The sequence below is a fragment of the Helianthus annuus genome, chromosome 11 (assembly GCF_002127325.2).
Source record: "Helianthus annuus cultivar XRQ/B chromosome 11, HanXRQr2.0-SUNRISE, whole genome shotgun sequence".
Taxonomy (NCBI): Eukaryota; Viridiplantae; Streptophyta; class Magnoliopsida; order Asterales; family Asteraceae; genus Helianthus; species Helianthus annuus.
Window position 1 is genome coordinate 22,619,853 of NC_035443.2, and position 19,310 is coordinate 22,639,162.

General features: G+C 37.4%; 2 protein-coding genes across 2 annotated transcripts; one reads left to right on the forward strand and one right to left on the reverse strand.

Moving 5' to 3' along the window:
* Positions 1-5,985: 5,985 nt before the first annotated feature.
* LOC110933841 lies at positions 5,986-6,672 on the reverse strand. The gene has a single exon (XM_022177044.1). It carries the CDS (start codon positions 6,670-6,672, stop codon positions 5,986-5,988), a length of 687 nt encoding a protein of 228 aa, XP_022032736.1.
* Positions 6,673-15,321: 8,649 nt separating this feature from the next.
* LOC110933842 lies at positions 15,322-16,310 on the forward strand. Its single transcript, XM_035979814.1, has 3 exons — positions 15,322-15,655; positions 15,736-15,806; positions 16,149-16,310. Exons 1-3 carry the CDS (start codon positions 15,328-15,330, stop codon positions 16,308-16,310), a joined length of 561 nt encoding a protein of 186 aa, XP_035835707.1. The 5' UTR covers positions 15,322-15,327.
* Positions 16,311-19,310: the final 3,000 nt, after the last annotated feature.

A 19,310-nucleotide genomic window follows, 5' to 3' on the forward strand; every position in this document is an offset into this window, starting at 1 on the left:
TTAATTTCATGTTTAAAACCTTTTTTCTAAAATTTTGATTTGATTAGACGTTGAGGATAAACTGGTATTAAAAGCTCTTGTGTCCTTGGACGACCTCCGTATCTTACCAACGCTATACTACGCTCACGATGGGTGCAGTTGCCCATATGTGTGTTTAGTGTTAGTAAAATATCGTGGTTTATAAATTTAAAACTAAAGTGTTAAAAAGGGCTAAAAATATACATAAAAACATATCACGCTACACACGCATCACGCGACGTTCAACGATACGCATGATAGCCCCGCCAAGGCGGGCAGCGTTCCTACGATGCGTGTTACGTTATCGTGGTGCGCTCTATTTAATCCGTCAGGTATAAACAAAGAGCAGTTGTAGGTAAAAAATTTGATGCAAGAGTTACCGCCGGTGAGAGCGTTAATCGCTGATTGTGCTCCGTCTTATACTAGCCCGTTAGGTACAGGATGATGCACCCGCGGAAGTGGCGGAGCTTGTTTGTCATAATGATTCATGCGACGAGCGGGAAACGCTGCAGCGTAAACATCATATGTCGTGGGTCGCGCAATTCGGCAAAGCAAGCCTCACACGCTGATAGTTCTCTTGCCTGCAAAAGTTAGTACACTCCAATAGAGAAAAAGCACTATGTGCATTGTATACTGTACTATTACCAACATGGGTTGTACTTTGAATTACCTCATTCTTGTGATAAAGTAGCAACATATAATCATGTTACTGTATATGTTGATTCACCATGCAACACCAATGGTGATTTATGATTACTAAAACAAAGCGTAGGTGTTGATTTTTATATTCAGTGGTACATGTGTTAACCTTCTGCTGCATAATTTCAATGCCATAAAGATATTTACTTAATTGTTGCTTCTTTATTTTATAAATTAATATGCTGTTTCAGCGAGTATTTTACCTTGGAAAGGGTTGTGAGCAAAGTGACGTGAGTGAATCTCGAACGCGCATAACAGATCCTAAATTTATCGTGGAAATTAACAAGTTTTCATATCTGATTTGAAGAGGCTGTGAGTCTAGTATCTGTTAGAAATCACACGCATAACTTGAACGACCACAAATCTTGTTGAACAAGCATAGATCGGATCTGAAGAGGTTTGGATGCAGTAATCATCTCGGCTAACCTCAAGATCCCAAACCGGTAAAGAATAAAAACACAAATCTAGAGATTTCATTTAGAAAAACGAGGCGTGGTCCGGTTAGGTCCCACAGATGGCGCCAATGTAAAAGAATGAACCCGAGCGGGTCGGTACTTCTACGGTGATGAACGACCACACCTCGTCTTCTCCGCTTCATCCTTCGATCTGCAAACAAGAAGAGAGAAACGTGGACAATGTAGAGACGGCCGGTAAAGGAAGAATCCCCTATTTCTAGCTACCAAAGTGTGTTGCCCTATATCTCATGCCCTAATAAGGAGGTGGAGACCTCCTTATATAGGAGATATGAGAAAACCCTAACCTCAATGGGCCATGCCCAGTTAGGGGTTGTCTCTACGAGCCCACAGCCTAGTGTAGCATAAACTACAACGCACTGGGCTTCGCGAGTTAGTACACAATAATAATATATAGTTACTATAAAAGTGATAAATAGCAAGAAAGTCTGACCGCTCGGGTCGGGTCCAGTACCATACCTCGTCAACACCCAATCAACTTTTTTTTTGAAGAAACTCAGTTTCATTTTATATAATTTCTCATTTTTTTCTCGTGATTTTGAAGCGAATCACTTGATTTGTTCAATTCGGTCGCAAATAAGTGTTTCTAAGAAATCGACTTCGATCTGTGTAACTAATCTGAAGAATTTCGTTAATCATTGCGTTTACGATCTGAATTTTCGAATTGCGTTTTAGAAAAACACATCTTAGTTGTTTTTAGTCCATTGTGTTTTAGAAAGAAAAAAACACATTTTTTTTGTATTTTTTATCCATTGCGTTTAAAAAACCTCATTTTTTTGTGTTTTTTTCCATTGCGTTTAAAAAAAACTCGTTTTTCTGTGTTTCTAGTCAGTTGCGTTTTAGAAAAAAAAACACATTTTTTTTGTGTTTTACTTCCATTGAGTTTTAGAAAAAAACTCATTTGTCTATGTTTTTAGTCCATTGTGTTTTAGCAAAAACTCATTTGTTTGGTGTTTTATATCCATTGCGTTTTAGAAAAAAAAAACTCATTTTTGTGTGTTTTGTTCATTGTGTTTATTTTTTGTGTTTTTTGTCTATTGCGTTTTAGAAAAAAAAACACATTTTTTTGTGTTTATTGTCTATTGCGTTTTACGCATCTTGGTTTTCGTTTTTTTTCAAAAGTATAAAGATTAAAAAAAATGTTCGTCATTATGGTGCAATTTTTATCAAAAACAATAATGTCGTATAAAAGAGTTATTAACGTTTTAAAAACCGGGGGTGACGGAATTGGAGTGGAGAAAAACTATTGTCTTAGATGGACTAGAATACCCTTACAGAAAACTCACGTGCCTCCCATTTTGATCAAATAAACGATGAAACACACTCACAATCAATTAACACAAGACAAAATTACTAAAAATTAATAAACTATGAAGCACACGCACAATCAATTAACACGGGATGGTTTTGGTGCTAGCCGTTATGGCCTCTCATCCCACTTATTTTTGCGTCCACTTTGTTAACCCTTTAACCTTGTAATAAATTATGTTTCTTGACATTAATCGATGTTAAATTAATTGTTGATGTGATTTAGACTTATCATTTACTATTTTATTGAAAAATGAGGATACATTCATGATTGTAAGAATTGCTAGATGCTAGTCGGACGGTGAAGTACTGATTAGTAATTAATCGGATTGTGGTTTTTATATATAATTTTCATATATATATGTGTGTGTGTGTGTTGTTGGGTTTGGCTACAAATGGCCAAAACCCTACAAACGCTAGGAAGGCATGTGGTGTTGACATGTGACAGGGGCGTTAACTTACTCATGGGGTAGGATCGTGTCTTTACCGTTTGAGTTTTTTTTTTTTTTTTTTTTTTTTTTTTTTTTTGAAACATTCCTTATGTTAGCGTCCCCTATCTTTTTCAGCTCCAATTATTCCATAATAACAGTTACCTTTTCTCCAAGTTTAAACTGATTCATGACGTTTGTTTTGGTGATGATTTACAAAGTAATATTGTTCATTATCTTATGAATGTTTGCAACACCCTTTTCCTAGTTGTTATTAGTCGTTTAACGTCTGTTTTACTTGTTGGCGTTTTTGTTTTCCAAATGTTTTGTGATTCTTTTTAAACCCTATGTATGTATACGTCATTCATCATCATCATCATCATCATCATACTCAGTAAATCACACCAATAGCAAAGCTAAGGTAGGGTCTGAGGATGGTAGATGTAGACAGCCTTACCTCTACCCTATAGGAATAGTGAGGCTGCTTCCGGTGAGACCGCCGGCTCGATTATAGTTTTGTATCAAGCCTTGGACCTAAGACATATAACACTCAAAAAATCAGGACAAAGACTGATTGGTGCATGTACCCCCGTGTCTTTTAGCTATCAACGCCACCACATGATGCATGATTAACCATCCGCCGCTTTTAATATTATTTTCACGAAATTAGGTATGCATATGTCATTGACGTTTGTAATTATCTACAATATTATCATATTTGGCATTTAAGGCGTTATAATTAATATAAGATATGTGCTTTGTTTGTTTTCTTTTTAATTTGCTTGGCATTTTAACCAAAAAATAGTTGGCCTTTTAACCAAAAAATAGTTGGTGTGTTAATGATGATTTTCATATTTAGTTTTTTCAGTTTATTATATATGGCTGGGATTTGATGTTTTGATGTTTTGTTTGTGGCGTTGTTGCATACATTATTATAAGTGCAAATCCATGCATGATGTGTAATACCTTCTTTTTTGGTGTTTTATTTGTGGAGTTTTTATATATATGCTTAGGATTTGTAATAAGTGCAATCCATGCAAGGTGTGTATTACCTTATTAAGGAATGTTTAGCCTTTCCTTTTCAAGTTTATTATCTGCATGTTTTTTCGTTGTTACTTATACCTTTTTGATGTCATGCCACGTATTTTTGTTTTTTCTTGTTTGGCGAAACTGACATCTAATGAAAGAATATGTACAAAAACTGAGTTTAATTTGCACATCCCTAATGTTATAGATGATTTGAAACCCAAGATGGGAATGATACTTTACAGCCTTGATGAAGCTTTGTATCATAAGTATGCCGAGGCAGATTTGGAGGACCCGGCAGCTGCAGAAGCAGGTGCCGAAGGATGTGGGGCTGCGGTGGGAGGAGCCGTAGGCTCAGGGACAGCAGCAGCTTGCTGTGTGGTGGTCGCAGTAGCTGCAGAGGGCTGTTGTACAACAGCTGATGGCTGTTCGGTGGGCGCAGCAGCAGTAGAGGGTTGCTGTGATGCAGTTTGTGGGTGTGTAACAGGTTGGGTAGGCTTAGGTCGACGTGTGTAGTGAAACGGGTAAGGGGAGGTGGAATGTAGGGAAGGTTTAGGGGAAGGAGTGGAGGTGAAAGTAAAACGAGAAGGTGTGTGGTCATCAAGGAAAGAGTAAGAAGCGGTGGGGCGTGGGTATGGTAAATGGAAAACCGGTCTCATCAAAGGTAACATGACGAGATATTGAGACCTTTCCGGTGGTGGGATCAAAGCATCGGTATCCACGGAAGTCCGGGGGATACCCAAGAAAGATGCATCTGACGGATCGTGTATGTAGTTTATGTGGTTGAGTGGCTGAAGTGTTTGGATAGTAAGCGCAACTAAATACTCGGAGATGATCATAAGTGGGGTGACGAAGGTAAGGGCAAATGTAGGGGTGAAAAAGTTTAAACGTTTCGAGGGTAGAATATTGTGAAGGTAGGTGGCTGTGTGAAGGGCTTCCACCCCGAAGGAGGGTGGCAGGTGAGCATGAATAAGCAAAGGACGGATGATGTCGTTTAGGCGATGAATCATCCGTTCGGCTCGGCCATTCTGAGACGATGTCTGGGGGTAGGAAAAACGGAATAAAAGCCCATGTTGAGCAGCAAAAGTTTTAAAAGCATTATTATCGAATTCTCTCCCTAAGTCACATTGAAAGTTTTTTATGTTACGGTTAAATTGAGTTGCAATCATACGGTGAAATTTTGCAAAGGTGGGAAATGTCTCAGATTTATATTTAAGTGGGTATACCCAGACAAAGTGGGAAAAATTATCAATAAGGACCATACAATATTTATACCCAGATTTACTAGTAACTGGTGATGTCCATAAATCACAACGTATAATATCAAATGGAGTAAACGTAAAGGAATTAGATTCATAAAATGACAAACGTTTACTATCGGATAAAGTGCAAGAATGACAAATGTTTGAAGTCTTATTGTGATTACATCAAAAACCAGTACGTTTGCTAAGTAAATCTAAAACTTGAGCCCCTCGGTGCCCGAGACGATCATGCCAAGGAAGAGACTGGGAAGCAAGGAAGCAGGCTTGTGGCGGGAGTGTTGGTGGAGTTATTGGGTAGAGATTTCCCGTGCTATTATGGTGGGAAAGGAGCCGTCCAGTTCGTAGGTCCTTCAAAGAAAAACCAAGCGGGTCAAATTCAACAGAGACATTATTGTCGCGGGTAAAGTGATGAACTGAAACAAGATTTTTAATAATACGAGGGCTATAAAGTATGTTTGGGAGAATGTAGGTTCGGTTAAGAATGAGAAGAAAGCCCGTGCCAGAACCCTCAATAGGCAAACATTGACCATTACCAACCAAAATTTTAGTGTGTACAGGAGAAGAATCAGGGACAGAAATCATACCTCGGTTTTCAGTGACGTGTCCTTCAGCACTAGTGTCAATGACTGCGTTCGGGTCCGTGTAAGTGAGATTCATGGAGTTGAAAGCAGCACTGAGGTCTGATGGACGTAAAGCACCGAATCCAGGAGGCATGGGGTAGCCGAGGTAGTTAGCCGAAGGTGGTTGGGAGTTGTTGTTGGGCCGCGAATTCTATTGGGTTGGGTAAGGACATGGTGGAATGTTCCACCAGGCCCACTGTGGGTAAGTGGGCTGCCCTGTTTGGTTTTGAAAAGCCCATGTGGTTGAACAAGAATAACCCTGTGAGCTGCGTCTGCGTCCTCCTCTACCGCGACCTGATTGATTTCGGCCATGACCTCTTGGCCGATAATATTGCTGCTGATTCGGGTCCGTTTGCTGGTGATTAACAGGTGGTTGCTGATTGTTGTGGGCGGCTGCAGTGGAGTTATTTGCGGCTGCAGCGGCTGGTGCAACCAGAACAAAAGTATTCTTTTGTTTTCTTGCCTCTTGGCGTATGACTTCATCATTTAACATCGTTCTAGCAAGATCCCAATCAGCCTTTTGAGAGTGAATTAACTGAGCAGTAGTGTCAAACTCCTGAGAAAGTCCCCGAACAAGTTGTAAAACGAGCCTGGGTTCAGTGATTGGCTTATCAACGTCAGCCAGTTTATTTGCCAAGTGTTTAAGTTGTTGGCAGTAATCGTCCATAGAAGAACATACAGCCAGCGTGAGGTTAACGAACTTGATTTCCAGTGCTCCTGCCCTGGTCTGTTTATTGCTGAGAAAGTGCTTCTCTAACCGAACCCAAGTGTCCCTGGCTGTGGCGTCCATATCCAGCACTCGACCAAGCAAATCATCTACACTGTGCTGAAGATCCATTGAGACACGAGTGCATCAATCTCCTTCCATGTTTCAAAGTCTTGGTCAGTGAATTTGGGTTTGGTTGACCCGTCAATATGGTTGAGCACTTTGTAGGCTATAGCATGGAACTTGAACAACTTCACCCAGGAGGTATAAGTCACTTTTGTTCCATCTAGGGCTCGTATCTTGGACTGAATATTGGACACAGAGTAGGCTGGGTGTAGGGCAGGGTTAACAGGTTTGGTGGATGAGGATTCTGAGTCATCGGATTTGGGCATTGTTTCAGGGAGTCAGCTGAAGGTTAGGTTTTCTGTGGAAGAAAGTCGGCTGAAGGTTAGGGTTTCTGCTGGGCTGCTGAAATCGACAGGGAGAGGGCTGCTGAAATCGACAGGAAGGGGAAAAAACAAAAGCTAGGGTTCGACTAGGATGAGGAAAAACAGATTAGTGGTCGAAACCAAAGGGAAGGCGATGGGTATTCAGAACCGAAGCTCTGATACCATGAAAGTATATAAAAGTTGATGATCTTTCATTAAACAAAACACCCTTTTAATAGGGGAGAATACATAAAAACCATATCGCCTAAACAAGGAAACTTAATCAATATTTACACAGAATAATTACAATTTGTTAATTATAATATGTACAAATATCTCGGTTAATACAATCTTATATGGAGAAGGTTAAAGATATGCATCTTGTTAAGGGACGTGTTTGCTAAGATAATCAGGCATTACCAAAGTGGCAAGAACCCTATACGAGTGCATGTTGGATACAAGTCTAAAGGTTCTGGATCTTGCAAGCATATCAAATCCAAACAAAAGGAGCCCATTGAACAGTCAAAAAAGAAGGCGAGGACGAAAGAAAGACGGTGTTAAAACTGAAAGAAATATGGACATTATACCTCTACATGCAAGCAACCCGTGATTAAAAGAAGATCAACACATTCCTCAAGAGCGGATGCGAGCGAAGAATACTTTGGCGTTTTATTTTCTTTTGGCAAATTGATAATTTGTTTTTATTTGCATCATGACAAATATTGACGTTTATTTTTTCATTTTACATTCAATTTTGTGTTTCAACCATTTAACATAGTTTAGCGTTTTATCAATATATCATTGGTGTTTTAGCATTTTATCTAATATAACTTGTGTTTCTAAAGATATTATTTTAAAATATCATGGCGTTTTCATAAAGAAAAACCTTTCACTCGTTTAAAAAACACGCCAACCATTCATCAAAATTAAAAAAAAAAAAATCAAAATTTATCATCTGATGGGATTAGACCAAAGATCTAACCACCACTCCCCTCTTCTTCTTCTTGTTCAGTAGGGGTGTAAACGAGCCGAGCCCGAGCCCGACTAGGCTCGAGCTCGGCTCGTGATGTTTTTATGAAGCTCGAGCTCGAGCTCGGCTCGGTTCGAGCCTACTTCTCTGAGCTCGAGCTCGGCTCGCGAGTAAAACCCAAAGCTCGAGCTCGGCTCGACTTGGCTCGAGCTATTTTGAGAACAACCTCAAATGAGCTAAAAGTTCGGCTCGAGCTCGTTTCAATAGCGATTAAGCGAGCCAAAGCTCGGCTCGAGCTCAGCTCACCAAGGTTACCATCATCATTATTATATTATATATATAAAAAACTAAAATTTTGTTTAGGCTTGTTTGGGCTCGCGAGCCTAAACGAGCTATGTATTTCAGGCTCGAGCTCGGGCTCGATAACTAAACGAGCTCTATTTCAGGCTCGAGCTCGAGCTCGGGCTCGTTAAGGCTCGACTCGTTCAAGCTTTTAACCGAGCCGATCACGAGTAGCTCTCGAGCCTCTGGGCTTGTTTTCACCCTTATTGTTCAGATTCTTCATCTTCATCTTCAGATTCACACTTATTGACGTTTAATTCCTACAGTGTTTGAAGTCTCCATTAAAACATTTCTTCAAGTGAAACAACTGTTGGAGATCTGACAGTGTTTAAAGTCGTAAAGCTACAAAGTTGTTGGAGAAAATCAAGACCCTCTCTTATTAGGATGGTATCAATTAGGTAACCTTCTTCCACTCCATAGCTCCACACAACAATTACTATTTCCATTTCCTCATCATAACGTGAACCTGCAATTGTTTCTTCGTGAAAATCATCAATATATTTTGGAAACTCTCTTCTTAGTCTTCTGATTAAGGTTTGTATTTTTTTTTCACACAAGTTATCAAAAGGAACCCTAAGGTCGTGAGTATTCCCCTTAAAACATCTTCAGCCATATTCATTATGGCGTTTATTATCTCGACCATTAGTCTTCTTCTGTCTGCGAATCTGGTTACGAATCTATCAATTGATGACTCGAACCTCCATAAAACTATGTTGGTCATTACTTTTGTTAATGCATTTTTTTGTATGCTGTTTATATGATATTACGTTTTCTCTGCTATGTATGTTTTATACAATGATAGAGGTGTTGTCATATAATGGATTTTTTTTGGCTCGTTCTTTTTTTGCACAAAATAAACCATAACTACAAAGACAACCTGCCCGCTTTATTTTTTATGTGGTGTTTCAGAATCATCAACATTTATGATTCTGAAAGCAACATTTATGTTTATAAAAGTTTTGGTGGTTTAATAGTTTCCATGGCGGTTTGGCATTTTCATACCCTTTCATATAAGATCTATATAAGATCTGCTATAATGTGCTTTTCCATCCTCAAATGAATCTTTTATCATTAATGACCCAACTCACGTTTTTTAGGGTTACAGTTAATTACAAAAACGCCAGCGCGTCAATCTTGTCCCTTGATTGGTTTCATCCAACGGCTGAGAATCGTTCCTAGCGTTTAAAGCAGACAAATTTTAACCCTTCGTCAACCTATTTTTCTTAATTATACATGATTAATCACCAGAATTTAAAGGTTTTGGCTAGAATCTCGCCGGATCGATGATTTCGGCCGACGAGAGATTATTACACCGATTACCTAAAAATTAATCAATACACTGATTACCTAAAAATTAATCAATAATCGACCGACTAGCGACTAATCTGATTTTTTCAACTACATCAGACCTTTCAATTATCAAGGAACACTAAATTTCCTATTGGCAACGATGGTCAGAACTAATATTTAGGAATACAAATTAAATTTAGGAACTAACTTCTCGTTCTTAATGTTTAGGAATCATCTATTATTCATCATTCCTTTTTCCTTTTTTCCTTTATATGTTGCATTATTATTGTTAGTGAAAGATATCTCAACTCAATCCATACGTATTTGAAGTGAGTTTTAAGGTTTTCTCTAAATATGTTAATTGATTTAATTCAATAAAATAAAGATTAAATTTATGGACTAACTTCTCAATCTCAGTATTTAGGAATTAACTTTTTGTTTCTCACCCTGTTTTCCTTAATATATATTGTATTATTGTGAGTGAAAGAAAGAGAAATGATAATAAAAAATAATTAAAATTTATTATTTAATTAAATAGAGATAGATATAAAGAATGAGATGGAGAGGTTTTAAAAGTTAAACAAACTTTAGATAAAAATTGTTTTAAGTAAGATTATATTGTACAAACTTTAGATAAAGTTTTTTTCATTGTCTACTTCCAGTATTATGGAAACTAAATGATTTTTATTGAAATTTGAGTCTTATCATTTAAACATAGATACAAGCTCATATCATATAATGAATCGACTATAACATAATTTTATATTTAAGATTTCCTAAATTCTTATTGAAAATTTTTAATCCTATGTGTGCTAACAACTGATACAATAGTGTAATTGTTTTATTTAACATAATTTTGATGACTATTTTCTAGCTACTCAGTATCTACGTTAATTTTCAAGCTTTTGAATGAAGTTAGGTTCTTTATTTATAATCTTTTATCGAGTTTGAGCCTGCATAATAAAACTCTTCAGCCCATAGCTTTATAGCCTAGTGGCATCTTGGTAGTTGGATAAGGCTTTGGGACCAATAGGTCCTGGGTTCGATTCTCACAAGGGGGTTTTCCCATGTTTATTGGGTTTCCTCCTGAATTGGTGTGGCATTATGCCTAGTGGAGATGGATATGATCGGGTGGTTCCTCTAGTGGCACGATGATACTCCAGTGTTCCGTCAGTGATCCAAATTTGCCATTCAAAAAAATAATAATAATAATAAAACTCTTCAAACTTTAAAAGAGCGTTTAAACTTAACCTAACACGCGAGTGAATAAAACAAAGATCTCATGAATGGTTCATGTTCAATGTAAGTTGTGTTTTAAAATAGCCTCCAAGAAATGTTTCATGCTCAGCGTAACTTGTGTTTTATCTAGTCTGAATGGTTAGCACGATATGGAGTATTGACGAGTTCTTATGAATTTTCATAACAAGTTCTCACGGTTATCGAAAAAAAAAGAAAACACACATGCACACAGAAAAATAAATGGAACCAACTTTTATATGTGCATATTCCCTTTATATAAATTAGGGAATATTTTATTAGACAAAAACAAAAAACATAAGAAATGTGTGCGCAAACACATACATAATAAGTACCCTTAGTAAGAAAGAACTTTAAAAATTATGATCGATATTGGGGCCTCCAGGGACCAGTCGTTGAGAACCAATGAAATTGGTATCGGGATTGGGGCCTCCGGGGACTAATGAAATTGGTATCGGGATTAGGGCCTCCGGGGACCAGTCGTTGAGAACCGAGGAAATTGGTAGCGGGATTGGGGCCTCCAGGGACCAGTCGTTGAGAAACAATGAAATTGGTATCGGGATTGGGGCCTCCAGGGACCAATCGTTGAGAACCGATGAAATTGGTATCGGGATTGGGGCCTCCAGGGACTAGTCGTTGAGAACCGATGAAATTGGTATCGGGATTGGGGCCTCCGGGGACTAGTCGTTGAGAACCGATGAAATTGGTATCGGGATTGGGGCCTCCAGGGACCAGTCGTTGAGAACCGATGAAATTGGTATCGGAATTGGGATTGGGGCCACTGGGGACTAGTCGTTGAGAACCGATGAAGTTGGTATCAGGATTGGGGCCTCCTGGGACTAGTCGTAGAGAACCAATAAAATTGGTATCAGGATTGGGGCCTCCAGGGACTAGTCGTCGAGAAACGATGTTTGCTTCTGACATGACCCTCCTCTTATAACACTTCAATGCTAGCTTGTTAAACCCGTATTTTTGCAATATACGACACATATCCTTTCTAGCTTTTATATCTACGTTTGATGAAGGTGCACATTGTGAAAGTGAGATGAAGGTCGACAAAACTAACAAGCAAAGGGTGGATTTGAAAAGACTAGCCATAGCGTCGAAAATGGGATGATTGTACAATCAAAATGATTCACTTATATAGGGAGACAAAGTTGGTAAATTGGAAATGATATTCTGACAATAATGATTTAAGAATTTAAATGTCTATTTACAAGTGAATAAGTATTTATTTATTTTATTAAATGTTGTACGTTACAAAAAAATATATATAATATTTACAGTAAAACTAACTTAAAACTATTAACTAAATAGTAGTTTGTTTCTTTACAAAGTAATTTATTGCGAAGAAGTAACGTAATGAAAGCATCAAGATGCGACACTTGTATTTTAGACGGGGTATATGTAGACGTCAATATAATAATGTATCATACATGTTTAAGTACACAACATACGTAGATAATTACGCAACACATGTGTATAATTAAGCATTATTATATATAAGTACACAACATATGCATATAATTACGTATTGTTATAAGCAAGATTAAATCAACTTTTGTTTGGATAGCTAGAAATATTAGACTATGGGGTGTGGGGTTGGGTTGGGTTGGGGCATTGCTCGAAACCTGACAGTTGTGGGTTTTACCTTTGGGTGTGGAAGGGGCGTGGCCAGACGGCGTTAGGGTGCCATGTGACACCAAATTTTTTTTTTTTTACATAATCATAGAATTTAATAAACTAATTTTAAAAACACCTTTTATTTATATTAAATAACTACAATAAAAAAATACATTACATCACAAAAAAAAAAAATCAATCATCTTCATCTTCAATGGAGTCGAATCTAGGAAGTGTCGAAACAAAACAAATCTATGATACGAATCGCTTGAACTTGAAGAATCCAGTGTATACATTTTTTTTTTTGAAGGTTGGTAGTGGTTTTTGAATTTTTGGATAGTAAAAATGAGTAAGAATTGTTTGATTTATATATAATATAAGTAAAAGAATTTTTTTTTAAATAACCGTTGGCCAACGGCTACGCCAAACCGCTAGCCCAACGGTTCTATCTCACTAACCAATCCAAGCCAGCCAACTCACCTTATCCCTACCCCACGGCAGGCTTCAAACCAACGCTAGCAGGGCAACGCCATGACCAACGCTGGCCCGATATGGTTTAGCCAGCATTACTTGACATCCCCTGCACCAACCCACGCCCCACACCCCATGTTCTTATGCTTAGTTTAAAGATATTTAAGTTCTTGATTTTATAGTATACATGTTTAAACAGAAACAGGTCGACAATGAAGGCTGACTTCATGTTATGACTTTGACATCACTTAAATATTTTTATTTTATCTTATATTTGTAAAATGCATCCTACAAGAAAATTCACTCAAACTTGAAACTTCACGTATAATTACAATATTCTAAGAAACTAATTGCAATATTCTAAGAAACTAAATATATTGTACAATGTATTACTTCATGTATAATTACAATATTCTAAGAAACCTAAATATATTGTACATATATTGTACAATGTATTACTTCATGTATAATTACAATATTTTAAGAAACTAAATATATTGTCCAATGTATTAAAGAAAAAGGATAATATGATATAATTCAAATCTTTTAAATTATTCCCTCCATGAAATCTTCACATTTATGGAGTGTATATTTGGCCTCTCTTCTTTTCAAAAAAAATATTTGGCCTCTCCCGTTTACTTGTAATTGTATCATTCATATATATTGGTAACATATAAATACAAGAGAAAATGAGCAAACAAATGAAACATACCATATATATACACTCAATAACTATATAACTATGCAGATTACAATGGAAGAAATAATTCAAAATGATTCGAACGAGCAAACAAATGAGAGATACGAAATATACACTCTCTAACTATGGAGATTACGATGGAGGAAATAATTCAAAATGATTTGAATTGTATTATGCTAGGTTATCACCTGTGAATACTCACGAGTTCAGATATTTAATTTTATTAAACAAAAAGTGTATATATATTTTAAAAATTGAATAATGCGTGATGAATAAGATGTATTAACCCAATGTTAACGTTTTTAAAATTAAAAATACTTATCAAATATAAGACAAAGAAAACAAACTTGATCATATTCGTTTACATGATTATTGAGGAATACCTACAGAAATTTTGAAATATGTTGGACGGTTTTCGTGGATAATTGAGATCTTTTATAGCAGAACCATTCGGACTCGCTTTAGCAGAAAGGTCTCGCAATGGATTTATACGTTGGCTCTCAAACCATGACTAACTAATTTCGTGGAAACTAATTCACCATATGCACAAGTCATGATATCAAAGTTATTGCTAAATACAGATAAAAAATAACAACCAAGTTTACTGACTTCTTACATCGTTTACATTTGTCAGCTGAGAAAAAAAACATCAACATGTGTGGCAAATTTAAAGAACACAGTGGATGGTGAAATATATTAATATGCGGCAAATTAAAGAACAAATTAATATGTGGCAAATTATAAGAACATGGTAAATGGTGAAATAGATATTAATAAAAAGACACCAACTTACAAATGTAAGATATAAGAATAATATGACACATGCTTTGACCATATCAAACCGGTGAGCAACAACTACACTAATCTTAGTATCTTACTACCCAACCTGCTTGCAATTTCCAAAACCTTTTCTAAAGGAGCCGATGCATTTGCTTCCAAGAAAAACAAAAAAAAGTAAACAACTTGCATAGGCCAAACTTATAAGAACCATCATACAAAAGATTCTAAGAATATAAAAAAATATGATTAATGCTACTTACTTCTTTAGACCACCCGTAGTGGGTGGTTTTTGGGTGTTTTATTCTTGAAAAATGTCCCAAAACGCCCGGATGACCGCTCCCGGGGCGTTGTTTAAAAAAAATGTCAGAAGCGTCCTTTAATCCACAGCTCTTTTTGAATTGTTTGGCCAATCACATGTATTCTACTTTTTGGTTGGCCAATACCCTTTTTTTGATGGTTTTTTTAATTTAATTTTTTACACCCCTTTTGATATAAGACTGCGAGGTATGGGGCGGGGGTTTGGGCGTGGGTGGGCTGAAAACGCCCAAGCCACCACCCCGGGTGGGCATGGATTTGGGCGTGGCCCTTGGGGCATGGGTTTCAAGCCGGGCGTGGGGCGGTCTGGCCAAGCTGACATGGCGGGCTTTAATTGGACAAACCAAAAGAAGCCGTTGGGCTAGCCGTTGGCCAACGGCTATTTAAAAAAAAACTAATAAAATTTAATTTTTCCACTATAAAACCTCACAATTTCTTCCATTTTTTTACCACATTCATCTTCAATTCTCCATCTACAAAACGAAAAAATGCATCCTCATAACCGTCCTTTTGACCTGAACAACCCGTATGCATTCCAAGAAAATAATCCTAGCCCACCACCCACTCGTCCAATGGCTCGTCCATTTTTCATACACTCTTCTATGCCCGACATGACGGGTTATGCATCGTATCTCGGGAATCGTTTATTTACTAACTTCCCACACACCGACGATTCGATACCTACCCCGTTTACACAATCGCCCATCGACCTTTCACCAACCTCCATCGACCTTTCACAAAACGAAACCGTCCCCGAAACTCAACCACCCAACGATGGTCCTTCCGCACCCCAACCCATAAAAAAGAGAAGCCATAAGAAAAAAACCGAGGCGGATAAAGCACTTGAAACCATCAAGCGAAAACAACTAAAATGGACCGTTCCTGAAGAACTTGCATTGGCGAGGGGTTGGTTTCAACAATCTCAACATTCAACTTTAGGTATTCTTAAACTTTGTTTTTATTGATGTTTTTTTTTATATAACTTTGTAATATATTAAATTTTGTTTTTATAAAAACAGGAAATTCTCAACATCGAACCTATTTGTGGCAAGGGGTTAGTAAAATATTCCATGAAGAATTGGGAAAAGAGGTTTATCGTGAAAACGATAGCTTATCCTCGAAGTGGACCGAGATAAGCGGCCAACTTACAAAATATAGTGGTTTTTTAAATAAAGCAAAACAAAACCCAAAAAGTGGTGAAACCGAAGCCGACATTGTGACGAATGCATTGCTTCAATTCAAGACAAATGTGGGGACCGACTTCCGTTTCATGCATTGTTGGGAGATTTGTAAGTTTCATCCAAAGTGGGCGAATATCCCCAGTGGTAGCGAAAGCAACACGTCTTCCAAAAGGTCGAGGGCCTCGTCCCAATCTGATGCACGAGATCAAGAGATTGAGGACCTTTTTGATGATTCGCCAAGCCCAAACCAGCCTGAGTATGGAAGAGATGCCACAAAAAGGCGTGCTCAAAAATCAAGATCTGCTACGGCATCACCTTCAGCTGGGAGTTCGCTCTTGCATAGAGGAATATACAGCGACCAGTTGGATGCCATTTCATCCAAGATGGATACATTCAACGTCTTCCAACAATAAAGGATCGAAATTCGGAAGAGCAAAGAAGCTAGAGATGCCGCTAGAGAAGCCGAGAGACAAAGACGGGAGGATTTGAAAATTCTATCCCAGCCGATTGATCACCTAAAGGGTGACGAGTTGGAAATAGTCTTGCAGATGAGAGAAGAGATAAAAAACAAATATAAACGTTAGGAAATTTTTTTATGTAATTTTTTTTATGTAATTTTCTTTAATTACAAAGAGCCCAAAGAGCCCAGCCGGGTCAGCCCAGCGAAGCCCACCAAACCCACGCCCCCAACCCCCGCCCCACCATACCCTGTTTTAATGTGGGTCGCCCCATGTCTGCCACCCAAGCCACGTGTCAACAAATGCCCCAACCCAAGCCCAACCCCCGCCCCACCATACCCCGCAGTCTAATGTCTCACAATGCCCACATCCTCACTACACCCATTTAAAAAAAACGGGCCCTATAATGCCCCATTGCTGACTGGAGTGTCACATAACGTAAAACGCCCAAGGGTGGGGTTTCTTCCACTACACATGGTCTTAGTGGCGAGAAGCATGCTTATCGGGAGGAAATCCAAGGAACCATGCTTACGATTACTGGGAGGAAATCCAAGGAAACATGATCGGGGTGCTCAAACTTCATGTGCTCAAATAATTACAAACATCCATTAACATCATCATATGATTCATATATAATAAATAAACAAATACATAGGATGTCATTCCATTTCAATTGAATGTTACATGTAAATTCAACTTATTAAACTGTTGAAAAAGTAATATATATATTGCCAACTGCAGAATCACGGACGAGTGAAATTGCAAGAAGATTAGAAATTACTTACAATCTTGACATCAGTTAACAACCAAGAATTCGCTTAAAACCCGAGACCACATCCAATAACAACAATCAGATGAAGATGAAGATGAACGAACCAAAATCCAAAAACAAAGTGCCAGTTCTTCACCATGTACCAAACCGATCCCAATAAATTGTGTGACAACGTAAATCAAAGATGTTACTTTCAATAAACCATAAGGACTATCAGTGTAATTAACTATAAAAAATATAAGAACTCATTATATTTGTAAAAAAACATATTATAAAACATGCTACATAAAAATATTTAATGATTACATTCCTAAAATTAATATATATTACCAAATGTCTATTAGAATTACGTTGTCAAAAAATACCCTTACTTCAAATATAATCTAAAATAAAATCTAATTGTATTTATGTTTAGATAAGGTATCCATACTTTTGTAACTTCTTTATAAAAAAAAAAAAAAAAAAAAAAAAAAAAAAAAAACTTTTTCAATTTTGTAATTATCGAGTGCATGGTATAAAAAGTTGAAAAATTTATGTAGCACAAAAACAACAACAATAACGATGTGGATCCATTCAATTGAGAAAAGTCAAATGTCATCAAAACAACAAATTATATGGTGTTTGTACCTTTTACTAGTATATATAACTACCACAGCAGTATTACTTTTTGTGCTGGATTATTGGCTTTAGAAACGGCTGATACGTATATACGATTGTTGAGAGTTTTTTTTTTTTTGAAAGTTGTTGGTGAGCAACCAAGAGTTGTTACTGATCATGATCCAACTACGAAAAATGTTAGTTTTGTTTTATTTGTTAACGCCCGACATAGTTTATGCTTGTAGCATGTGATGCATAAACTTTCACTCGAGATAAAAGTAACATTTCCTTATCCTTGGCATTTTCTTTTGTGTTACTCTATTTTGGCGTTTTTGTGTTCTTGGTGTTTTCAACTATTCATATTAACTCAATGACTCACTAAAACATATTAGTTGTTTTGGCTAAAAATACCTAAGCAATTTAGTGATCAAATTTGTAATGTGAGAAAGTGAGCTACTCTTTAATTAACGTGATCTATTGCAAAAAGTGTTGTTAAGGGTCTTATAAATGAAAGTGCTAAGTATTGGTGTGAACAAACTTTTTGATTTGCTAGAAATACTGCTCAGAGTATTGGAATACGACTCAAGATATTGAGATTGAAGCAATAAATAAACAAAGAAGAACAAACGATTTTAGCAAGGAAAACCCTTGATCAGTATGAATCGCCGACACAAAACCTTGAGAGACGACTAGAAAAGTCGTCTACCATAATCAATATTATTAAAGCAATGTAAATAATACAAATCGAGAGCTGGATCGATCGGTTGTACAAATGATTCTAGTGTGAGTGATTGTGTGATTGTGAGTGTGTTAGTTGCAAAATGAAACAAGTGTGTGGATGTGATAGTGAGCAGAGGGTAACCGTAAAACGATCGTCTAGCCTCTTTATTTATAACGATAAAATTGTAACTAACTGTCCGATATCATGAGGATACTCGGAATATTCCAATGTGAATGTTGTGAACATGGTCAACAGCTCCAACAGTGTCGCAGCCCCCGACCCCTACCCCGGGAGCGGGTACTGCGAGGGCAGTATCAGTGGTATCGGTGTTTATTAATTTAGCAGCGGAATACAGCAGGACCGTAGTTAGGAAATATGTTTATCAGATTAAAACACCAAACTTTTGTAATAATAATTTATTGGGATAAAACCCAAGTTCAATTGACAATACATTTGTAGGGATAACCCTATTTATTGAAAACAAAACTTCTTCTTTAGGGTGTAAGGAGTGGTTAAACACTTTGGAGTGGCAAACTAAAAAATCAATCAATGAGAGTGTGCCACGTCAATCAGTGAAAAGTGTTTAAACTTTGGTGAAAAGTGTTGGCAATGGTTTAAACACTTGGTGAAGTGGTAAACTTTTTTTTAAAAAAAAAAGGAAAAAGGTGTGATTGGTTGAGAGATGGCATGGACCCCACCCCACAACACCCTCTCTCTCATACACTCCCTCTCTCTCTCCTGCTCCCTCACTCTCTCTCTTCTTCCCCGCGTCGGCAAGCGGTTGCCGCTCCATTTACCACACCGATCGGTAAAGGGGTTGGCGGCGGTGTTGCCGCTCGGCAAACCGACTTTGCCGCGCCCCTTT

What these genes read in the sequence shown, in the direction of transcription:
- LOC110933841 (XM_022177044.1), bottom strand. Translation starts at nt 6,672, where the DNA reads ATGGATCTTCAGCACAGTGTAGATGATTTGCTTGGTCGAGTGCTGGAT.
- LOC110933842 (XM_035979814.1), top strand. Translation starts at nt 15,328, where the DNA reads ATGACGGGTTATGCATCGTATCTCGGGAATCGTTTATTTACTAACTTC. An exon ending in ATCTCAACATTCAACTTTAG is followed by an intron (nt 15,656 to 15,735) that starts GTATTCTTAAAC and finishes TTATAAAAACAG; the next exon opens with GAAATTCTCAACATCGAACC. An exon ending in ATGAAGAATTGGGAAAAGAG is followed by an intron (nt 15,807 to 16,148) that starts GTTTATCGTGAA and finishes AGCCCAAACCAG; the next exon opens with CCTGAGTATGGAAGAGATGC.